We start from the raw sequence: 19,736 nt of genomic DNA, 5'->3' as shown, positions 1-19,736 counted from the left end.
TTGTTGATCTATTTACTTTGGGAAGGAAATGAATTTATCTCTAGACTTATTCACACTTTTGTAAGTAAGGATTTGTCTTACGAACAACATGTGCAAAGTACTCTTTCTTGATTGTGGTGCCTTCTGGGAAATTATTTTAGTTTATCTGTGAGTATAGTTAATTGATAGTAGGTTGGATTGTGAATAATAGATGTAGGGAACTGGCTTTAGAATTTTTAAGGACATCATTAATTTGTACATTTAAACGTGCTTTAAAATGTGCTTTATGAACATTGTTTCATTATAAAATTAAAAGTAATTTAAATGTTCTCTCTCAGTTATGAACCCAAGGAACCACAATCATAAAATTATTTGTAGTTGAATTAATCTATAATAATTACCATACTTTTAGACACAAACTCAGGTTTTAAAAATCTAAGGTTGTAATATAGCAGTCCCTGACCTGACATGGAAACACAGTAGTCTGTGTAGCAGGTCATAGACAAAGGGTTTTTCTTTTCTAGAATGAGTTAACTCAGAACCTCTCACTGAGTTTTTTTGGGTCACTTTGAAAGGTGATGACTCCAGAGACATTCCTTCTCTGATTTCAATTATAAGAAGTTACCTAGTTGAGGTGCCAAAAATAAAATCTCATCTCCATGCTGCTGTTAAAACATGGAATTCTTTTTTTTTCTGAGAGAATAACTATAAAGGTAGATAATTATGGCTTAAATCAAAGTGTTCATCTTTTACCTAAAATTCATCTACTTAAGCCTTTGTAGTAGAAAAACAAGTATTGTATGTAACTTTTTTTTAACATGGATAAATAAATTTGAAAGAGAGATTGCCTTTGCTTACCTATGTAGTTATTGAAAATATTGATGCTAACAAATTCTTTATTCACTCATTAATTCATTGTTAAACCGTAGAAATACAAGAATTGATTTTATGTGTGATATAGTTTTGGACTTGTTTTTAGAGACAGCAAACGGTTTGCATTTGTAGTTATTTGGTTTTCTAAAAACTTAATGTATTACTAGTGAAAAATTCTCTGAGAAAAATTTATAATACATTAATAATGTCCATTGTATTTGTAAGATAATTGTTAAAGTGGTTGAACAGAGCACAGATTTTTACCCACTGAAAGGCAAAAGTATTTTTCCTCAGAATTTATTTCAAATAACTTATTTTCTAGTACACTGATGACATCTATATTAAAATAATATCCAAGAAAGTTTTATTTGAACACCCATCATTATGTGTAGCTGGAGTCTTCTGAAATTATCTTTATCATGGTAACTTACCATTTAAGGCTATTTCCACATGGTTTTTATTAATATCTTATGCTAAAACAAACAAACAAACAAACGCAGTCCCCAAAGTCCTTTGTGTTGCTTTGTTAACTGTAACCCTCTTTAAAGAGGCTGATTAGTTTTGTTTGTTTCTGTTATTTTACTTTGAAATTTGTGTGTATGGTGTTTTGCCTTCATGTATGTCCGCACCACATGCATCTGCTGCCTGGTTGAGGCATCATAGCTCCTGGAGTTGGTGTAACAAACAGCTGTGAGCCGTCATGTCGGTGCTGGGATTAAACCATGGTTCTGGAAGAGCAGTCGGTGCTCTTAACCACTGAGCCATCTCTCCAGCCTTCTGATTAGTTTTAAACATTTAAAATAACAGGATGGGGGGAGCTAAGTAGTGGGTTGATAACTTAAATTTGTGTATATTTGATTTAAAAATAAGTAGTAGCCTAATTATAGGAATTACTTTACGCTTTTTCATTTGAGAAAGATATGGTATTTTTAAGGTCAAACAAGATCATTAATGCCCATTGTTGTTCTTTTTTCTTGAAACATGCTAATTTATCTGTGAGGAATCCAGTTTCATAAATAACTTCTCATATCAATGAATTGATTTTAACATTTCATTTTTTTTTCTTTTCAATCTCATGGGACTTGCCTTAAAATATTTATTATAGTTGGTGTTGCATCTTGACGTCCATGTATAGCAAGTTGTTTTTTTGTCAGTTAAAGCTGAGTTATTGATAACTCAGAAATCTTAAGATTGTTTTCAGCTCAGAGTTAAAAATGTGCCATGCTATTAGCTTTTGTCATTTTTAGAAGAAAGCAGAATATTGGTTTTTATCATCAGAGTGCTGTGTCTTTGAAATGGTTTTTAACAGTGAAATGGTTTTTATTCTGTAATGTGTTTCATTTACATATAGCTTGCTTTTGGTTTTGGTAATATAAAATTTATTATACTATTTCATAAGAAATTTATTTTAAAGTATATATTACTTATATATACATGTCAACATAGTTTTCACTTAAGAAAATTAATGAGTTTGTCCAAACCAAATTGGTTTTATCTTAGAAAGTTATCAAAGTGTTATGCAGGAATAATATGTTAAAATGCAGTTATTTTAAGTTTTTGAGAAATACTACCCAGTAGTTATACAGGAGCTAAGAAAGATTCGTCAAAGGCTACTTAAAACTGAAAAATACTCATAATCTCATTTGTGATGTCTTAAAGTCTGATTTTTATTGACCAGATCTCATGTTGAATATTTATCAACTCTAGGAGGTATAAAATTTTTCCCAATACTTAGCCTCAAAGGATGCATTACCATTTTAGTATCTGACAAAAATTTTAGGCACACCTAATTTATTTCTAATCTATTTAGGATAAGCTGGAAGGCAAGAAAAGGACATAAGGAAGAATATGTTTTAAACTTGACTTGGGTTATTTCTCGTTTAACAGTAATGTTAATATTCTCCTAGTTAGTGCTGTTGAGGGTCTGATGACCAAAAGGTACCCACTCTTTTCCATCACATTCCACAGGTGTGTTCAAAGCAACATCGTTTTGTTGACACAAGCCTTTAGAAGAAAGTTTGTCATTCCCGACTTCATGTCCTTCACCTCACACATTGATGAGTTATATGAAAGTGCAAAGAAGCAGTCTGGAGGGAAGGTAAGGTTTGGATACACATTTTCTTTTGTAATATAAACATTTAATGTAAAGAGAATAAACCTGGATATTTTCTTTATAAATTAAGAAACTCAGCGAGTTAAGCCACTAGATCTAGTGCTTTTAAACCATTATAAGTATTTAACTCTTTTGTTATGCCTAGAGTAAAACCAAGTTTAATTTTTTTTAGTTTGGTTTTTCTAGGCAGCTTTTCTCTATGTAACAGCTCTGGCTGTCCTGGAACTCCCTCTATAGATCAGGCTGGCCTTGAACTCAACTCATAGAGATCTGCCTACCTGTGCCTCTGCAGTGCTGGTATTAAAGGCGTGTGTACTACCATGTCCAGCTAAAATCTTTTTTTTTTTTTTTTTGGAAATGACTGAAGTGGCTTTACATTTTTTTTTTCACTTTTTAAAATTTTATTTATATTTTTATAAATTACAGTTTATCTAATAAAAATGACTATTTGACAGTTCTACAGATATACTACCCATTAATATAAAGTAAAATAAAGCATGGTAGTGCCTACCTGCACTCCCAGTATCATTTTAGGAGGTAGAGAAAGGAGGGGAGGATCAGGGGCGGAAGGGAAGCCTCCAGTGTAAGCACATTTGAGACCAGCCTGTTAGCCTGTGGTACAGAAGAATCTATAACACCCCATCCTCCACAACAACAGCAGCTTCAGACACAGCATTCATTTTTACAACCAAACAAGTGCTCCAAACAGTAACAGAGACTATGTTATATAATCTATGTTATAAGGTTGAAAGCCTTTATTTTATTTTATTTTAAAAGTCTTTTAAGTTCCTGTTTTAGATTCTCTGCAGAGAATGGTAGAGAAGTCACCTAATGTCATGCTAATACTCAAGTTTATGTTTTAGTGTTCTTAGTTTTTACAAGTATCATTAAAAGACAGACTGAAGGTCCTGAGTACTGTGAAACAACTAGTCATCAGTGGTAGAAAACACACTGCATATATTATGTCTCTTAATGTCTTTCTAATATTTGGATAGGTTGCTGATTATATTCCTCAACTGGCCAAGTTCAGTCCTGATTTGTGGGGTGTATCTGTCTGTACGGTAGATGGGCAAAGGTAAGTTTATTTCAGTCTGAAGAACAACCTTAAGCCTTGAATTTTGTATAACAGTAGACACGAGGTAGAAATGAACGAATTCTGTTTTGGGGCTGGAAATGTTTGATTTCATTGAGCCTGGTCTAGCCCTGGAACTCACTGTGCAACTGAGGCTGGCCTTGAACTAAGTAGCACAACCTACCCACATTATCTGTCATTAATATGCGAAGTAAAATCAGTTGCAAAGCATTTGTAATACATGAAAACCATATTTATATTTTAAGCAAGCCACTGACAAATGAGGATTCTTACAGAATTACCAGAGAGAGAGAACTATAAAGAGAATGATTTGATTTTAAAAATCTAAATTAAGAGAGACCTTTGGAAAAGTCCTAAAATGTTTTTTCAAGAATGTTATTTTTGAGCTTGGGCATGATGGCTTGGTTGATAAAGTGCTGTGCATGTAAATGTGAAGGCCAGAGTCAGAGTCTCTGGCACAGAATATTGGGCAAATGTAACGGCTCTATAACCCCAGCAGTTGGGAAGAAATTGTCTTCAAGTTGGCTAACAAAACTAGGAAATAGTTGAGAAATAGACCCTGTCTTAGTAAAGGGGAGAGCATTGGAGGAATAATTGATGGTGGGCTTCTCAAACATGGGCACACAGGTCCACCTGCACATATGCAAAAATGCCTGTGTACAACTCAATACAAAATAGATGTTTATTTTTCTAGAAGTCAGACATTAAGGGTTATTGTCAAGTTCTAATTTGGATGTCAGAAGAATTATTCTGTGTGTCAGCGTTTTTCCCACTGTAAAAAATTTAGCTTACAAATACAGTCCTTCCTTAAAATTACTTTTTAAAATAAAAAAATACAACTTAAGGTAAAAATGTATACAACTGGTAAGTATATACAGCTTGATGAATTTATATTAGTGATACATTTTTTTTTTCTTTTTCTTTTGATCCAGTTTCCTTATGTAGTTGGGCTGGCCTAAAACTTACTTTGTAGCTCAAGCTACATATCTTGTAGCCCAGACCGTGTATCTTCATGCTTCTACCTCTATTTGACTACAGGCATGTGCCACCATGCCTGGCAGTACCCTAAAGTTTATTAAGACTACAAGTTAGGTAAACCTAGAATTTTTTAGGTTTTTCTTTTAAGGTAAAATTTAAAACTTTCATAGGTTTGTGATTTTAATTATCTAATCTGAATTATCCGTAAGTTATAGTAAAAAGCATTTTTAAAGTTACAATTAAAGAGGTTAATTTTTTAAGAGGTAAGTTTTAAAAGGGCTGGTTTACTCTGAATGTAGGAGGTATAAGAGAATTGATTACTGATAAAACTGTTAATAAAACTGTTACTGTGTTGGGTGCCTTCAGCTGTTGTCATTTTTTGCAGTATCCCTTTTAAACAATTTTTTTGTTTATTGTTTTCATTTATTATGTGCTTGTGGTCAGAGGCTAGCTAACCTTAGGAGTCTGTTCTCTCTCATGCGGGCCCCAGGGGTCGAGCTCAGTTGTCAGGCTTGGTAGTGGGCACTTTTAGTGCAGTGTCACCTGCCCTTAGACATTCTTAGTGCTCAGGTAAACACTTGTGAAATTATGGGAAGATATTTATAAATTAGAGTTAATGTAGACAGAACAAGTCAAATCACGAAGCTAACAGCTTCTAGTTGACACTAATTGTTTTTTAAATGTGCTTTAATAGGCATTCTATTGGAGATACCAAAGTTCCCTTTTGTCTTCAGTCCTGTGTAAAACCCCTGAAATACGCCATTGCTGTTAATGATCTGGGAACTGAGTATGTGCATCGCTATGTTGGGAAAGAGCCAAGTGGATTAAGATTCAACAAACTCTTTTTAAATGAAGATGGTAAGGAGTACCTACAAGTTGGCTAGAAAAAGGAAATGCTTCATTTTTATGTTTAAATCTTAGTAATTTGAATTCTGCTTTTGAATAAACCTTTTCCTACTTGTAAAATTTTGCCATAGTTTTTTTTTTTTTTAATCTTTAGAGATCGATTAATTACCTACTATTCAAAATGGTTATTTTAGATTATCTTATGCCATTAGCAAGAAGAATAGAGAGATATGGGCAAGGAATACATTCCATAGTTGGGCACAGTACATGCTTGTAATCCCACAAATAGGAGATGGAGTGAGGAGGACCAGGAGCTCATACCATTCTCAGGTGCATAGCAATTGAGGCAGCCTTAGCTATATGAGTCACTGTCCATTTATAAATAAATAAGTGCTCATTCTAGTCACCTCTCATGGAGTCTCCAAATGTTTAAAATGCTTAGAATTTACTTCTGAACAACCCATTGGACACAATTAATAGTTGTAGGGTAGTCATAACTATTATGAGTGTGTTACCAGTTATTTCGGTTAAAAGATCCTGTCTGGCAAAGGTGAAACAAACAGCTAGATTCAATTCCCTGACCAATTTCATGTTAGAGGCTCTGACCCTCATTTTTCCATAAAATGTGTGAACCACTCTGTTGAAATAAATGTCATATACTATAAAAGGCATGAAATAGCATGACTTTATATGATCAAGCAACACAAGTTCCAATAGAGACTGGTGTTTCTGTTTTCCTAATTTTCATAATATATGGATGTTTCATATACTGATTTTGTATATGAGAAAAGTTCTATATTATGCTGTGACTAAAAATTTGAGGCATATTGTGTTCATATACTGTGGTTTTAATGGTATATAGTTAAGATAGTGTGATTTGTTTTTATGACTTTTGTCTTTCTCCTTCATAACATTTGCTATTTTGAAGAAGTATCTTATATCAGTTAATTACTACTCGAGTCCCAGGCATTCAATGAGAAAGAAAGACTAAGGTAGAGAATATTTCAGTCTCACTCAGGTTTAAATCTGAACCACAGGTAGCTTGACCTCACTCCTGTAGGTTGTTTGTCTTCTCTGTTCTACAGTATGTACAGGATTACTAATAATTTGATGATTTAAGGTACAGAATTGAAGGAAGCACGTAAAGTTTGGAAAAACTAAAAGCTAGATTTTTATGTTTTCTTTCTGCCAAATTAAAAAAAAATAAAATAAAATGTCTCATTAGTGTTTTATTAGTTCTTCAAATGGAGTGACAGCTGATACTGTCTGTGCTTTGTATTCTTTCAGGCAGTTACATTTTCTTCTGTATTTATTTTACCACAATTTTTGTGCTGATTTTTTTAAATTAACATTTATTGGCAACTTTATTGAGGTTACCATATTCTGAAATTTCTTAGGCTCATTGACATTCAGGTTTAATTGAAATAATTCATTTTGTTATTCCCAGATAATTTTATAATGTAATCAATATTTTTATAATATAATCGTTTTATAATATAATCAATATTTTCCTTTGGAAAGCAAAAGGGGACAATCTAAGTCTGGTAGATACATTGATTTGTAGGAGGTTGTTTAAGGATCTAAAACAAATGTAGGAATTTGAATGTTAGAAATCTTTTGAGGAGCTGTTGAGATGGCTCAGTGGTTAAGAGCACTGGTTTATCTTCCAGAAGAACAAAGTTGTTTCCCAGCACCACATTTTGCTTAACAACTGGGTTCAATTTCAGTTCCAGGGAATCTGCTACCTTCTGGCCTCCTCCATTACCAAGCACATACATGATGTAGAGACATCCATCCATCTAGGAAAAACATCCATACGTGTAAAATAACAAAATTTCTTTTGAAAATTTTAAAAATCCTCTTGAAAAAATAAAGTTGGGGTAAATGAACTTAGTATTTATTAATAAAATTTTTGCCACATTCATGAGAATGGCAGAAGTTTTTAAAAGTATGGTTTATTGGCAATGTGATCTGTATAAGAAAATTTTGATGAGAACTCAAGATTTTAGTATTTTTTTTCGTAAGAGTAGGAATACAATACTTAACACAAAGTCTTGTCTACCAGCATTTTTAAGGAGAGTGATAGAAAGAAGGCTTCAGTGTCTTACTCATTCCTAAGTTCTCAGAAATGCCATGCTATTGAATGTTGGTTTATAACAGCCCAACACAAAACAGTTAGAAGATCTTTTTCATATTTAAAATTTTACTAGAAGATTTTATTAAACTAATGTTTACCATGTGTTTGTGCCTGTATTCAGCATTGGTTAAAAATAGCACTCTTTCAATATAAGATTATAGTAATAAAGACTAATGTAAATATGATTAATAGGTAAACAGTGGTAGTTACGCTATAGTTAGAGTAGGACTTTTGAGTGTTTAAAAGTGTAAGTAGATTTTGAGCTGGAGTTGAAGTTGCCTGGTACTTTCTGTCTTTGTTAATGAGGAAACAAGTTTATGGAGATGGCAGTTTTGGAAAAATAATTTATGATTATGGTGTGTAAATGTGTGATGAGTATTGTGGGATAAAGGGTGTGTACGTGTCACCATGTGCATATGAAGGACAACTTTGGAGTCACGTTCCCCACCACCACCTTTTTTTCTTTTTTTGAGACAAGGTTTCTCTCTATAGCCTTGGCTGTCCTGGACTCACTTTGTAGACCAGGCTGGCCTTGAACTCAAAGAGATCTGCCCGCTCTGCCTCCCTTGAGCACTGGGATTACAGGTGTGCACCACCATGCCCAGCTTTAGGTCCTTCTGTAATATACCCTCAGTTATGAACCAGGTTTTTATGAAGTCCTTATTCAAAGAAATTTGAAATAGTTCCATGCATAGTTTATTGCAAAGTTCAGATAGGCAAATGTTTCACATGTTTATTTTTCTGATGTGCCAAGCTTTAGTGTATGTTGTTAAAAAATACTTTAAATGGTAGCACAGTTGTTACAGTGCCAGTAAATGCTCAGGATTTAAATTGGTTCCTTCCTTTCCGCCTCATTTCTCTTCGAGCAGAACACAGCAGGTTCCATGTCCTAAGCTTACTCAAACTGCTTTTATAGTAAAGTAAAGCTGCTATTTCTCCTTCACCAATTACTGGTTTAGATCCTTGGCTTTTAATCAAGGTATACAGTAAGGAGTATTACATGCCATGAAGTAATTTGTTGTTGTTGTTTGAAAAAGTCTTGAATGCATTTTATATGGCGTTGCTTAGTACTTATCATGCCCAGATAATTTTATCAAACGCTTGAATGTATATGGATATATACACATTAGCTGCCTTCTAGTCCCAGGGATTTAACCCTGATAATGTACAAAACAAAACAAAAGAAATCTGAAATAATAGATTAACAAGTTTTTATATAAGTCCATGTATAGAGTAATGTCATGATTATATTCTGTATTCTACATTTACTTCGCTTAGGACTTTGTTTAGGTCGATAATATTTGGAAGTATTTTGCTTTCCTGATTTTTCTCTTGACTCACATACGTACGTACATTATAGTATTTTTCTGACAATATATATTCTCAAGGAAAGCATTTGGGGAAAGTAAAATCTTAATTACATTACAGTATTTAGATTTTAAAAATAGACTTTTAGCATTTAGAGCTAGTCTTTATTTAGTTTTTCTTATTTTTAATTAACATTGTTAGTATTGATGGAGCACACAAAATGTGCTTTGCACCATAGAAGGATGAATCAAACTGTCATGAATTGTCTCATAGACTTTATTTGTGGCATGAACACAGAATTGTTTCTTTAGCAGTTTTGAAGCTTATTATTATAATATATTGTTATTAACCATTATATTTTTTATCCAGTAGATAATTTGGGCTTGCTCTCATATATTAAAATTTTGTTCATTGATCAATATTTCCGTATTTCTCTTCCACCCCTACAGCCATGGTAGCAACTATTTTCTGTTCATATAAGTTCCACATTTTTTAGATTCCCCATAAAGATCATGTAACATAAGTTTTCCTATACCTGGTTAATGTCCTCTGGGTTTATCTGTGTTACTGTAAATGATATTTTCTTACTAATATTCCTTTATTATATTCATTCATTCATTCACTGATAGATACATAATAATCTCATCTCTTAGCTCTGGTGAATAAATGATAAAGTGAACACAGAAGAATTATACCTCCAGTACAAAGTTATTGTTTCCTTTGCCTAAATTTGCTCAGAATGGATTGCTGGATCAAAAATGTACATTTTTTAATTGGGTTACTTGGTTTGTTGGTGTTTAACTTTTGAGTTCTTTATATAGTCTGGATATTAGCCCTCTGTCAGATGTAGGATTGGTGAAGATCTTTTCTCAGTCTGTAAGCTGTCATTTTGTTCTGACGACAGTGTCTTTTGCTTTACAGAAGCTTTTCAATTTCATGAGGTTCCATTTATTGATTGTTGTTACTGCTGTTGATATTCTGTTAAGGAAATTGTCTCCTGTGCCAATGAGGTCAAGGCTCTTCCCCACTTTTTCTTCAAACATATTTAGTGTGTCTGATTTTATGTTGAGGTCTTTGATCCACTTGGACTTTACCTTAGTTCATGGTGACAAATTTGCATTTTTCTACATGTGGACATCCAGGTAGACCAGCTCCATATGTTGAAGATGCTGTCTTTTTTCCATAGGTGGATATTAGGCATATAATAGAAAATAAGCATACAAAAATATATCATCCTAAAATAGCTAAACAACAAGGAGGACCCTAGGGAAGAGGCTGTAACCTCATTCAGAAGGGCAAACGGAATAGTCATTGGAAGTAGAAGACAGGGCATAGGACAGGAGCCTTCCACAGGGGTCCTCTGAAAGACTCTACCCAGCATGGTATGGAAGCAGATGTGGACTCATAGCCAAACTTTGCACAGAGTGCTAGGAATCTTATGGAAAAGGGGGAGATAGAAAGACCTGGAGGGGACAGGAGCTCCCTAAGGAGACCAACAGCCAAAAAACCTGGGCCCAGGGGTACCTGTAGAGACCAATATTCCAACCAAGAGACATTCATGGAGAGGACCTAGACCCCCTGCTCAGAGGAAGCCAATAGGCTGCTCAGTTTCCAAGTGGGTTCTCTAGTAAGGAGAGCAGGGCCTGTCTCTGATATAAACTTGGTGGCTGGCTCTTTGATTACCTCTCCCTGGGGGATGAAGTCTTGTCAGGCCACAGAGGAAGATTATGCAGCCAGCCCTACTGGATAAAAAATATATAAAAAATCTACTGGATAAAAAATATAATGGTTAATAACAATATATTATAATAATAAGCTCAGTGGACTAGGGAAAGAGCATAGGGGGAGAAGGGAGGGAGTGAGAGTGGGATATGTCTTTAAATATCAGTAAAGGGCTATGGTGGTGGTGGGGAACAAGTGGGAAGGACGCATATGAGCGGAGTATATGTCACCACCTGTGTGTGGTGACAACAAACTGAAGTCCAGTACTTTGCTGACTTACATGTTTTCAGATGATAAAGAAGCTGACATTTTTTTATCTTTAATGATACAAGTCCTAATTAACAGAGTAGTCATTGAAAGTGCACTGCTTGAAGCTCGGGTTGGGGATGTCCACACCTGTGGGAAGTATGTAATGCAGTAGCTTTGACTATATTTGTGGGGTTTCAAAATCGCACTCAGTCAAATTCGGAATACTTTGACCAGCTGCAAAACAAATTCCATATTCATTATTGATTATTCCGTGTTTTCTTTTAGCTTTATAATCTTAACAATCTACTTTTTGTCTCTAGAGTAATTTGAGAAACTTTAGATAAATGGAATGACTTAATATTTGTTCTTTTGACTATGCGTAGCTTAATATGTTTAAGGTTCATGCAAATTTTAGTTTTATTCCTTTTAGTAATATTTCATCATGAATACTACCGGTTTGTTTACCTACCTTACAGCTGATGAGGCATTGGACTTGCTTCTCATGGTTGCATAGCTGAGAGGAATGGCTGGGTCCTTTGGTGACTTTGTTTAATGCTTTGAAGAGCTGTTTGCTTTTTCACAGCTCAGTTGAGCTAGAGGCTTGTCTTGTAGAGTGTAGCTTGCTAAATTCAAGAAGACTAGTAACATAGTACAGGTTAATGTGTGTGCTGGGATTGTCAGGTTCAGTAAGCTTATCTGTTAGGATAAGTCACTAATAGAAGTTTGTTTTGAGGCAGGAGTTCATGTAGCTCAGGCTAGCCTTGAATTCCCTATCCTGAGTGCTGGGATTAGAAAAATGCACTACCATCCCTTGCTGTAAATAAGTTTTTAAACAGGTGTTTCTACTGCACCCAAGAGTTTTATGTTCATAATTTGCTATTCAGTGAAAATGTAGTAAGTTAAGCTTTTAAATTTCTATTTAAGAATTTTAAGATTGTGGGTGAACATAAAAGTTTAAGTAACTTCTCCAGTGCCCTCACCCCCAGTTTTTATTGAGAGGAGGGGTACAAAGAGAGATGGCCCAGTGGTTAGGAACACATGCTGCTCTTGCAGAGGACCCAGGTTCGGTTTCTAGCACCCATACAGGGCTGTCTTTAACTCCAGCTCCAGGGGCTCAGATAGCCTTTTCTGGCCTCTTCAGATCCAGGTATGCATTTGATGCACATACATGCGTGCAGGCAGAAACATACAATTTTTAAAAAACTTTCAAAAAATTTATAAGAAGTGTATCCTTTACTGTCAAGAAGTGTTGAAAGTATAGAGACTACAATTTAAATTTTCTATAATCTTACTATTTTAGGCACATCACTAGTGTTTGAATTTTGTTCTTAAGTGTCTGTATACACATATATGTATACACATGTATGTATACACATGCATACACATTTGCATAAGTACAGGAATGTTTTTGATAAGTAAAATTGAATCATACCAGATGGGCTTTTTCAAAGCTTATTCTTAATATAGTTATATTACTCAAGTACTTAGTAGGTGTTTGGCAGTTGTATGCATTTTGTGAGCTTTAATCATAGTAACTGAGATATTCAGTCATTATAACTCTGAGGTGGAGATTTAGTCCCTGTTTACATATGGAAAGGTTGAGAGTGAAATGGCAGGATTACAGAATTTGGATGCGCTTTTAACTTTACTTTTTACAGAATGTTGTGTGAATTCTTGTTTTACTATACGATTATTGGCAGAATCCTAGACATGAACAACTGCTTTGATATGTACCTTACCCCAAACAGTTCTTGCAGAACTGTATATATGCATCCAAGGAAGTGCTACCAAGTATTTGAAAAATTGCTGTCCATTATATTTTACAGATAAACCACATAATCCTATGGTAAATGCTGGAGCAATTGTTGTGACTTCACTAATAAAGGTAAAATGTTGACATTTCCTTTTAACCTAGTAACATTTTTAATAACTAAGGAGTAAACATGTATTTTGAATTGTCTATGTAGGATTATGATAAGTTTTCTCTTGGAATTAATAGTCTTGTTGTGTTGGGTTAGGATTTTTATTTATCCAACATCCCTCCCCCTGTGATACCATTTCAAGGACAAAATGAAAAGCATATGACTTACCATGAATCCCATTTGTTAACTTCTAGATGTAAAGCTTTGGCACAATTTAAGAACTTTACAGATCAGTAGGAGTTAAGGTGTTTCTAAAACGTTTTAAATAATTTTATATTTGCTTCTAGAAGGAAATTATTTTACTGTATAATATTTTTATTAATAAAAGTAGGTACAAATGTTCAAATTTAAGTTTAAGACAAAACATACTAAAAACAACACATTGTTTCTATCCTCATAATCTGGGATCATAATTCTCATTTAAATTTGTTTCATTTGTTTTACTTATATCATGCCATAAGTAAAAGGAAGTAAGGCTTCTTCCAATTATTACAATACTTAAGTTTTGAAGTTTATATTGTATGTTGACTTATTTATGTTGGTGTTTGTATTGCCTTAATAATTGGAAGCTAAAGTTTTGAAATAAGTATTTCAAAATGGTTCTGTTGTGATATTTTTATATTTATCACACAATTTCAGATGTCCCCCCCCCTTTTTTTTTTTTCATTTTAAATTTTCTAGTTGTGTTACTTTTAAGAAAAATTTTGTGTTTCGGACACTTATTCCGCAGTAAATTTGTGCCTGTCTATTCCAGGTTAGAATAAAACATAACTCATGGACTTGTATATCCACTACTGTAGATGGAGTACTCAGAATCCTGAAGGGTAAACTAGAGGCTTAGCCCAGTTACAAAGAGTTCATCTGATTGCTATCCTAGAAGTCCTGTCTTAATTGTCAATGAGTTTTAAAGCAAAAAACTACCATCGTAAGACTAGATGGTTATTTTAGGTAATGATATATAAGCAGGTAATTTTTAATTAATTTATAAGAGTGAATTTTTAAAATCTTAAAAAACTAGATTTTATAGCCAAAATTTTTAAATATAAGTAGTTTTTAGTAAGTTTATGATATCTAGTTATCCTGAGGTGAAAAATTATTGTCTAAAGTAGCAATGCAAGTTATATATAAGACACAGCTCTCCGCCTTTAGGTGTCTTAAGTACAAAATGTACATAGATAAATGGGCCTTTATCATTGAACACAGTAACTGTTAGGATGAAAGAAAAGTCTCATTAACAATTCAGAGTTGAGCAATTAATAAATTAGAACTAAGGAATGTTAATCTACAATCTCAGTGCTTAGTTTTCAAAACACTATGATGGCTCTAAACCATTTTTGGCCATCACAAAATGCTCAGATTCCATGATTTTAGATATATTTTAGTGGGTTCGTTAGCCCTCTTGAAGATGATTCATGGATTCTGGCTTCAAAAGTACTGCAGTGGAGGGCTGTCAGAAGTTCAAGGTTTCTCAGCTACATAGTGACCTAGAGTAGACTGTGAGACTTGATGAGAGACCTTGCTACAGGAAGTAATATACTGTCACAAAGGGGGGTGTGTGGAGAAGATTAACATAGCAAACTAGTAGGGTTCTCTTTAGCGGGCATATGTAAATGATTTACAGAATACCTCCTTAACTGCATGCAGTTAAAATCCTTTTGTTTAATGATTCATGAACTCAGACAAATACACTAACATGCTGCATGCTGGAGTTGCATGTCTGGTCATACTACACCACCATTTCAGTAGTTTCACTTATCATGGTCAGTCATATGTCATAAACCACATTGATCTACATTAGTGTAATAGCAACAATAAAAAAACTGACAGAGTAAATGCAGTTCAGTGCCCCATAGTACAGAAAAATCATCTTGTATTTGTGAATTTAATCAGTTTTAAATTGTAAATTTAAATATGCCAGCAAACTTGGAAATTCATATTTAAGCTCATTATCTTTGAGTCTCTGCTTTCAGTCTGTGTTTCACAAGTGGTGTTTTTTTTTTTTTTTTAAACTGAAATGAATGCAAATCTTAAAAGGAGCTTAAAACTGTCCTGATAAAGAAAACATTCCTTAGGCTCTTTTAAAGAAAGAATTTAGATTCCTTAAGTATCTATATGCAGCCTCTGTTTGTGTGGTCGTATACATTTATAAATTGGTAGTGTTTGCAGTTGAGGTAATAACCGTAGCCAATGAGCCCAGTCGTCTTATGTATAGGGAATGGATGCTGGCTGGGTTGTGTCAGCAGTAGAGTCTTGTTTTGTCATTTACTAGAATTTAGTGTCCTATATTAACATGGATGATTGCTATTTCATTTAATGGTATCTTTGACTTTAGCAGTTATAAAAGCAGAAATACTGTGCTATTTTAACTTGTACAAAAGATAGTGATTTATTGGCTAAAAACTGCATCAGTATTTTAAATGGGTATATGTAGTTATTACTTAGAGACTAGTTGGTGCCTGCTCTCTGGAAGCAAACAGGCTCCAAGGACCTTAAACTTGAGTGTCTAAAGCACAGTCATGTTACCATGGCTGCCTGATATAGCCATGTGTTTAGCTCTTTTTAAGACTGTTTAGTTGTGGTTTGTTTTTTTCCATTCAAAGTTCAGGCCTTTGTTATGGTGCCATTGCAACAAATCTCATGTTACACCCCTCCAAAAGAAAATAAAAAAGTAGAGTCTTTAGTAAGACTCTTTATTTCATAATTTTGTAGTATTGATATTTTTTCCTTGTAGGATTGGAGGTGATCCTCAGGAAATGGGGGAAGAGGCAGAGCAAATGTTCAAAAGGATTAGCAGATTGTGGAAAAAGGAGGATTTGGACAGAAGGAACCTGTTGCATTAATTCTTAACCACTAAGATTATAGGAAAACTCCAATATTTAAAATTTTAAACAAAGCTATATAGGTAAATACCTTTTTAAAGACAAATGTAATTTTACACTTACAATGACATAATTAAAAGACAAGGGTTACTGTTCTTACTCGCTCTTTCCTCTGGCAGCTACCAACTTTTAAGGAAATAATTTTGGTTGCGTTCTTTGTGTTTTATTTCATGATGATAATATGTGATTGTTTGGTTTAAAGAAAAGAATAAAAAGAAGAGGAATAGTTGTGTTTAGGTGGAAAAGCATATTTCATATGTTTTGCTTTTTAGTGATAAAAAACCTAGTTTTAGCATAAAAGTCTGAAGCCTTGTTTATTGGGCTGGGAAACTAAGGGCAACATTACAGAATGATTGTCAGTATTGTATTTTTTAATTTTAGAAATATAGTAAGCTACATGACTTTATATTTATGCCTATTGTAGTAGTTGTTTCTAAGTTTTATTAAAGTTTGGTTGTGTGGGGGTGTTTTTCCCGTTTTAGGAAGTGGTCATTTTTTAATTAAAAATTAAAAATTTTAAATTGTTCATAAAAACTCAAGACAACTTTAAATGCTCTATATGGTATTCTCCATTTGTCATATTAGCCATAATCTGCCAGAGTTCTTAGTAAAGCTCACATTCTGAGATGGTCTGTCACTCATAGCAGTACTATGTGGTGCCCTGGGCTTGGTACATTTAGGGCACTGGAGTTTAGTGCTGTAAATATAGCACTGCAAATTTGTAAATTTACTGTTATAAACTTGACACATTTAAGGCATTTCTTTTTGTTTTTTCTTTTAATTGAAGGTAGATTTTTTTCCCAACTAAGTTAATTACTCTGTTCCTTTATATTTTAGAAATAATCTGTAAAAATAGTAGATCTAGCAAGGTTCATGTCTTTATCCCAGTGTTCTGACGCAGAGGCTGAGTTTGATGTCAGTCATGTATGCATTATGAGTGCTAGGCCAGCCATACCTAATAGTAGGGCCCTATCTCAAAGGCCCTGGAACCCAGGTCTAAAACAGTATTTTTTTACTTGTAATACTAATTTGTAGGTTAGTAATAAACATTACTTTCAGAAGTTTTTTTGTATGGCAAGACTATTTTATAAATTTTCTTTCGCCTTTTCTGCGATCTTTAATATTTAATTAAATTGCATGCCCACTCTTTATGACTATAGTACATTTCATAGTACCTAATTAACATTGGCTGTTTAATGAAACATATTTTAGTGTTGCCAAGTATATTTGCTACACATGTGAATTTATTCATGAATATTTTATAAAACCAGACATAAAATACTCTGACATAGTTATGTTATGTTTTCTCATGCTGGCTATCAAATATAGGCTCTGTGAATGCTAGGCAAGCTTTGTACCCTGAGCCACCTCCCTGGCACATGCATTAATAAACAGTTAAAGCTCTGTCACCTCTATTAAGTGTTCACTTACTTTTGTCTTCCAGAGATGTAAATTCCATAGTTTAATTAAGCATGTTTGTAGAAGATAAATTTATATAATTTTCTGTTAATCTTTTTACTCTTCTCAAACAGACCACATGATTTGCTTTTAAAAATCATTTAGTAACTCCATTAGAATTTTAAAATACATTTTACCCAGTTTTAATTTCTCAAAAACTCTTCCAATTATATTTACTACAAATTACTGTGAACCTTTTCAGAATTAAAATAACACAGTATGTAACAGTGCTTGTTCTATGACCTCCATGCTGGAATAAACATATCTCCCCTGGTAATGAAGGATTAAGGGGCAGGAGCACTGGTAGTCTAAGAACATTACTTTCCATATGTATTTTCTATGTGCCTTTCTGAGAATCGTTTGCTTTTGAGTTTAGGTAGTTTCCATTTTCCTGAAAAAGAGGCCATCTTGTGTTCCAAATTTTATTATGGTTCACTACTCTAGGGTAAACGAACTGAAGCTAGTGGTATTGAGCCTGTGAATCAAGTAATGCCTGGTTCTAAATTTGTTATAACCAATAACAGTATTCTAGGTTGTTTCTCTTTCTTTGGTTCAACAAAATTGAAATGAGGCTTAAACAGGTTCAGTCAGCCTAAGTACAATGTTGATTAGTATGTGATAAAGTCCAGGTATGTAAAGGACTGAGTACTGTGGCTGTAACAAATTGTTCTGTATCAGTCTGTTCATTGACTATGAGCAAAATTTCTTAATGTTTGTATAAACTGTAGGGTGAGAATTCTTCCATGTTCAGTCAGTAGAAAGTGTCAGTTGGCATATGAACTTAAAAGATATGTTATGGTTTTGAAGACCAACGAAAATGTGGTAAAAGATAATCAGATTAATTAGTGTGTAAGATGATCAGCAAATCAACATTTTTAAAACATTTTACTATGAAAATTAAATCATGAACAAGATAAAATAGAATAATCAGCCCCGTTTACCTATTCCCTGCTTCAGTTATTGTAATGTCTGTTCTTTCACCCCTCTCAGCTTCCTATGCCATAGCACATTGATCTTATTTTTTTCCGTTTTTCTTTAATTTGGCAGAGCACATTTACATTTTGTAAGTGTGTATTTGTTTTTCTCCTAAGATCTTCGCACAAAAGCTTTTTACTGTGACATTTCAAAATTAAAATTAAAGTTAGATCCCATTTATCTGATCTGTTACCTGAAAGAGGCATGGGGGCAACTCATACCTTTGTGAAGATTTAAGTTAAGCACCATTTTCAGAGTAGATACTAAAAACAAAATTTAATCAAATGCTTTTACATTTAAATGGGAAAGAGAAACTCTTTAGTTCACACGATCATTCAGTTTTTCTTTTTTCCCACTTACATAAATCTGCTTAGGGCATTTCAGGTGCTTATTGAAAATATTTAATAATAGATAATTCAATACATAATATAAAGATAAGCTGTTTTGTTAAAAACAATGTAAAAGTAAAATTTTATTTTATAAGCCATAAGATAGACTGAGTATGTGACCAAGTTTAGATTTAAAATGTTTTTTTTTATATTAAACTTGATAATTCAACAATGAAAACTTGTATTAATTTTACAGGATACATCTTAGGTCAGAGAATGAAAGTCTAGTGTTACTTGTTTATTTTATATTGATGAGTTGTGTAACCAGTGATTATCCATGTGATATCACAGTATAAATGCTGACATCCTTTTCCAAAAGTTGTGTTTTTTTCTAAGATTAAAAAGGTTTTTTTGTGGCTTAAATGTTGTTACATATTTTACAGCATTAGGATCTATGGAATATTTTGACAACTGCAACAGTTCAATGAAGTTGGTAATTTTTTCTTTTAATTATTTTTCATTGAACAGTTTTGGAGTTACATGTCTACATTTTTATTCTGGTAAAATATATGAAAGTTCTAAAATGTCAGGATGATTTAGAGAAAATACACACATAGGGATTATAGTCTAGTCATTAAGTTAACTCTTAACATTGTTTAAGTTTTGTTAATGTCTGACTTTGATGACATACTTTGGTGTTCCTTCCCATTGCTGGTCATGCATCTGTGGTTGTACTTTCTTAAATAACTTGATTTGTGGGGTTTTATATATTGTCAGTAATAACTTGACCTTTTCATAGGGAGAATGGACCTGGCTTTATTCAGTAGATGACACTCTGGAACAGACTCCCCGTAACAACATTCCAAATTATAATG

At 33.5% G+C, this 19,736-nt stretch overlaps 1 protein-coding gene across 1 annotated transcript in view; it reads left to right on the top strand.

Moving 5' to 3' along the window:
- The window catches only part of Gls (glutaminase), a 72,052-nt gene that overhangs the window by 14,184 nt on the left and 38,132 nt on the right, over positions 1–19,736 (top strand). The window contains exons 5-8 of the mRNA XM_055616805.1: positions 2,821–2,950; positions 3,961–4,040; positions 5,731–5,894; positions 13,125–13,183. Coding sequence (XP_055472780.1) covers positions 2,821–2,950; positions 3,961–4,040; positions 5,731–5,894; positions 13,125–13,183 — 433 coding nt within the window. The remainder of the gene's footprint in view (positions 1–2,820; positions 2,951–3,960; positions 4,041–5,730; positions 5,895–13,124; positions 13,184–19,736) is intronic.

Source organism: Psammomys obesus, unplaced genomic scaffold (assembly GCF_907164565.1).
Source record: "Psammomys obesus unplaced genomic scaffold, mPsaObe1.curated_primary_1811, whole genome shotgun sequence".
In the NCBI taxonomy this organism is placed as follows: Eukaryota; Metazoa; Chordata; class Mammalia; order Rodentia; family Muridae; genus Psammomys; species Psammomys obesus.
Note: the sequence above shows the minus strand (reverse complement) of the source record. Positions and strands in the feature narration are given on the sequence as shown.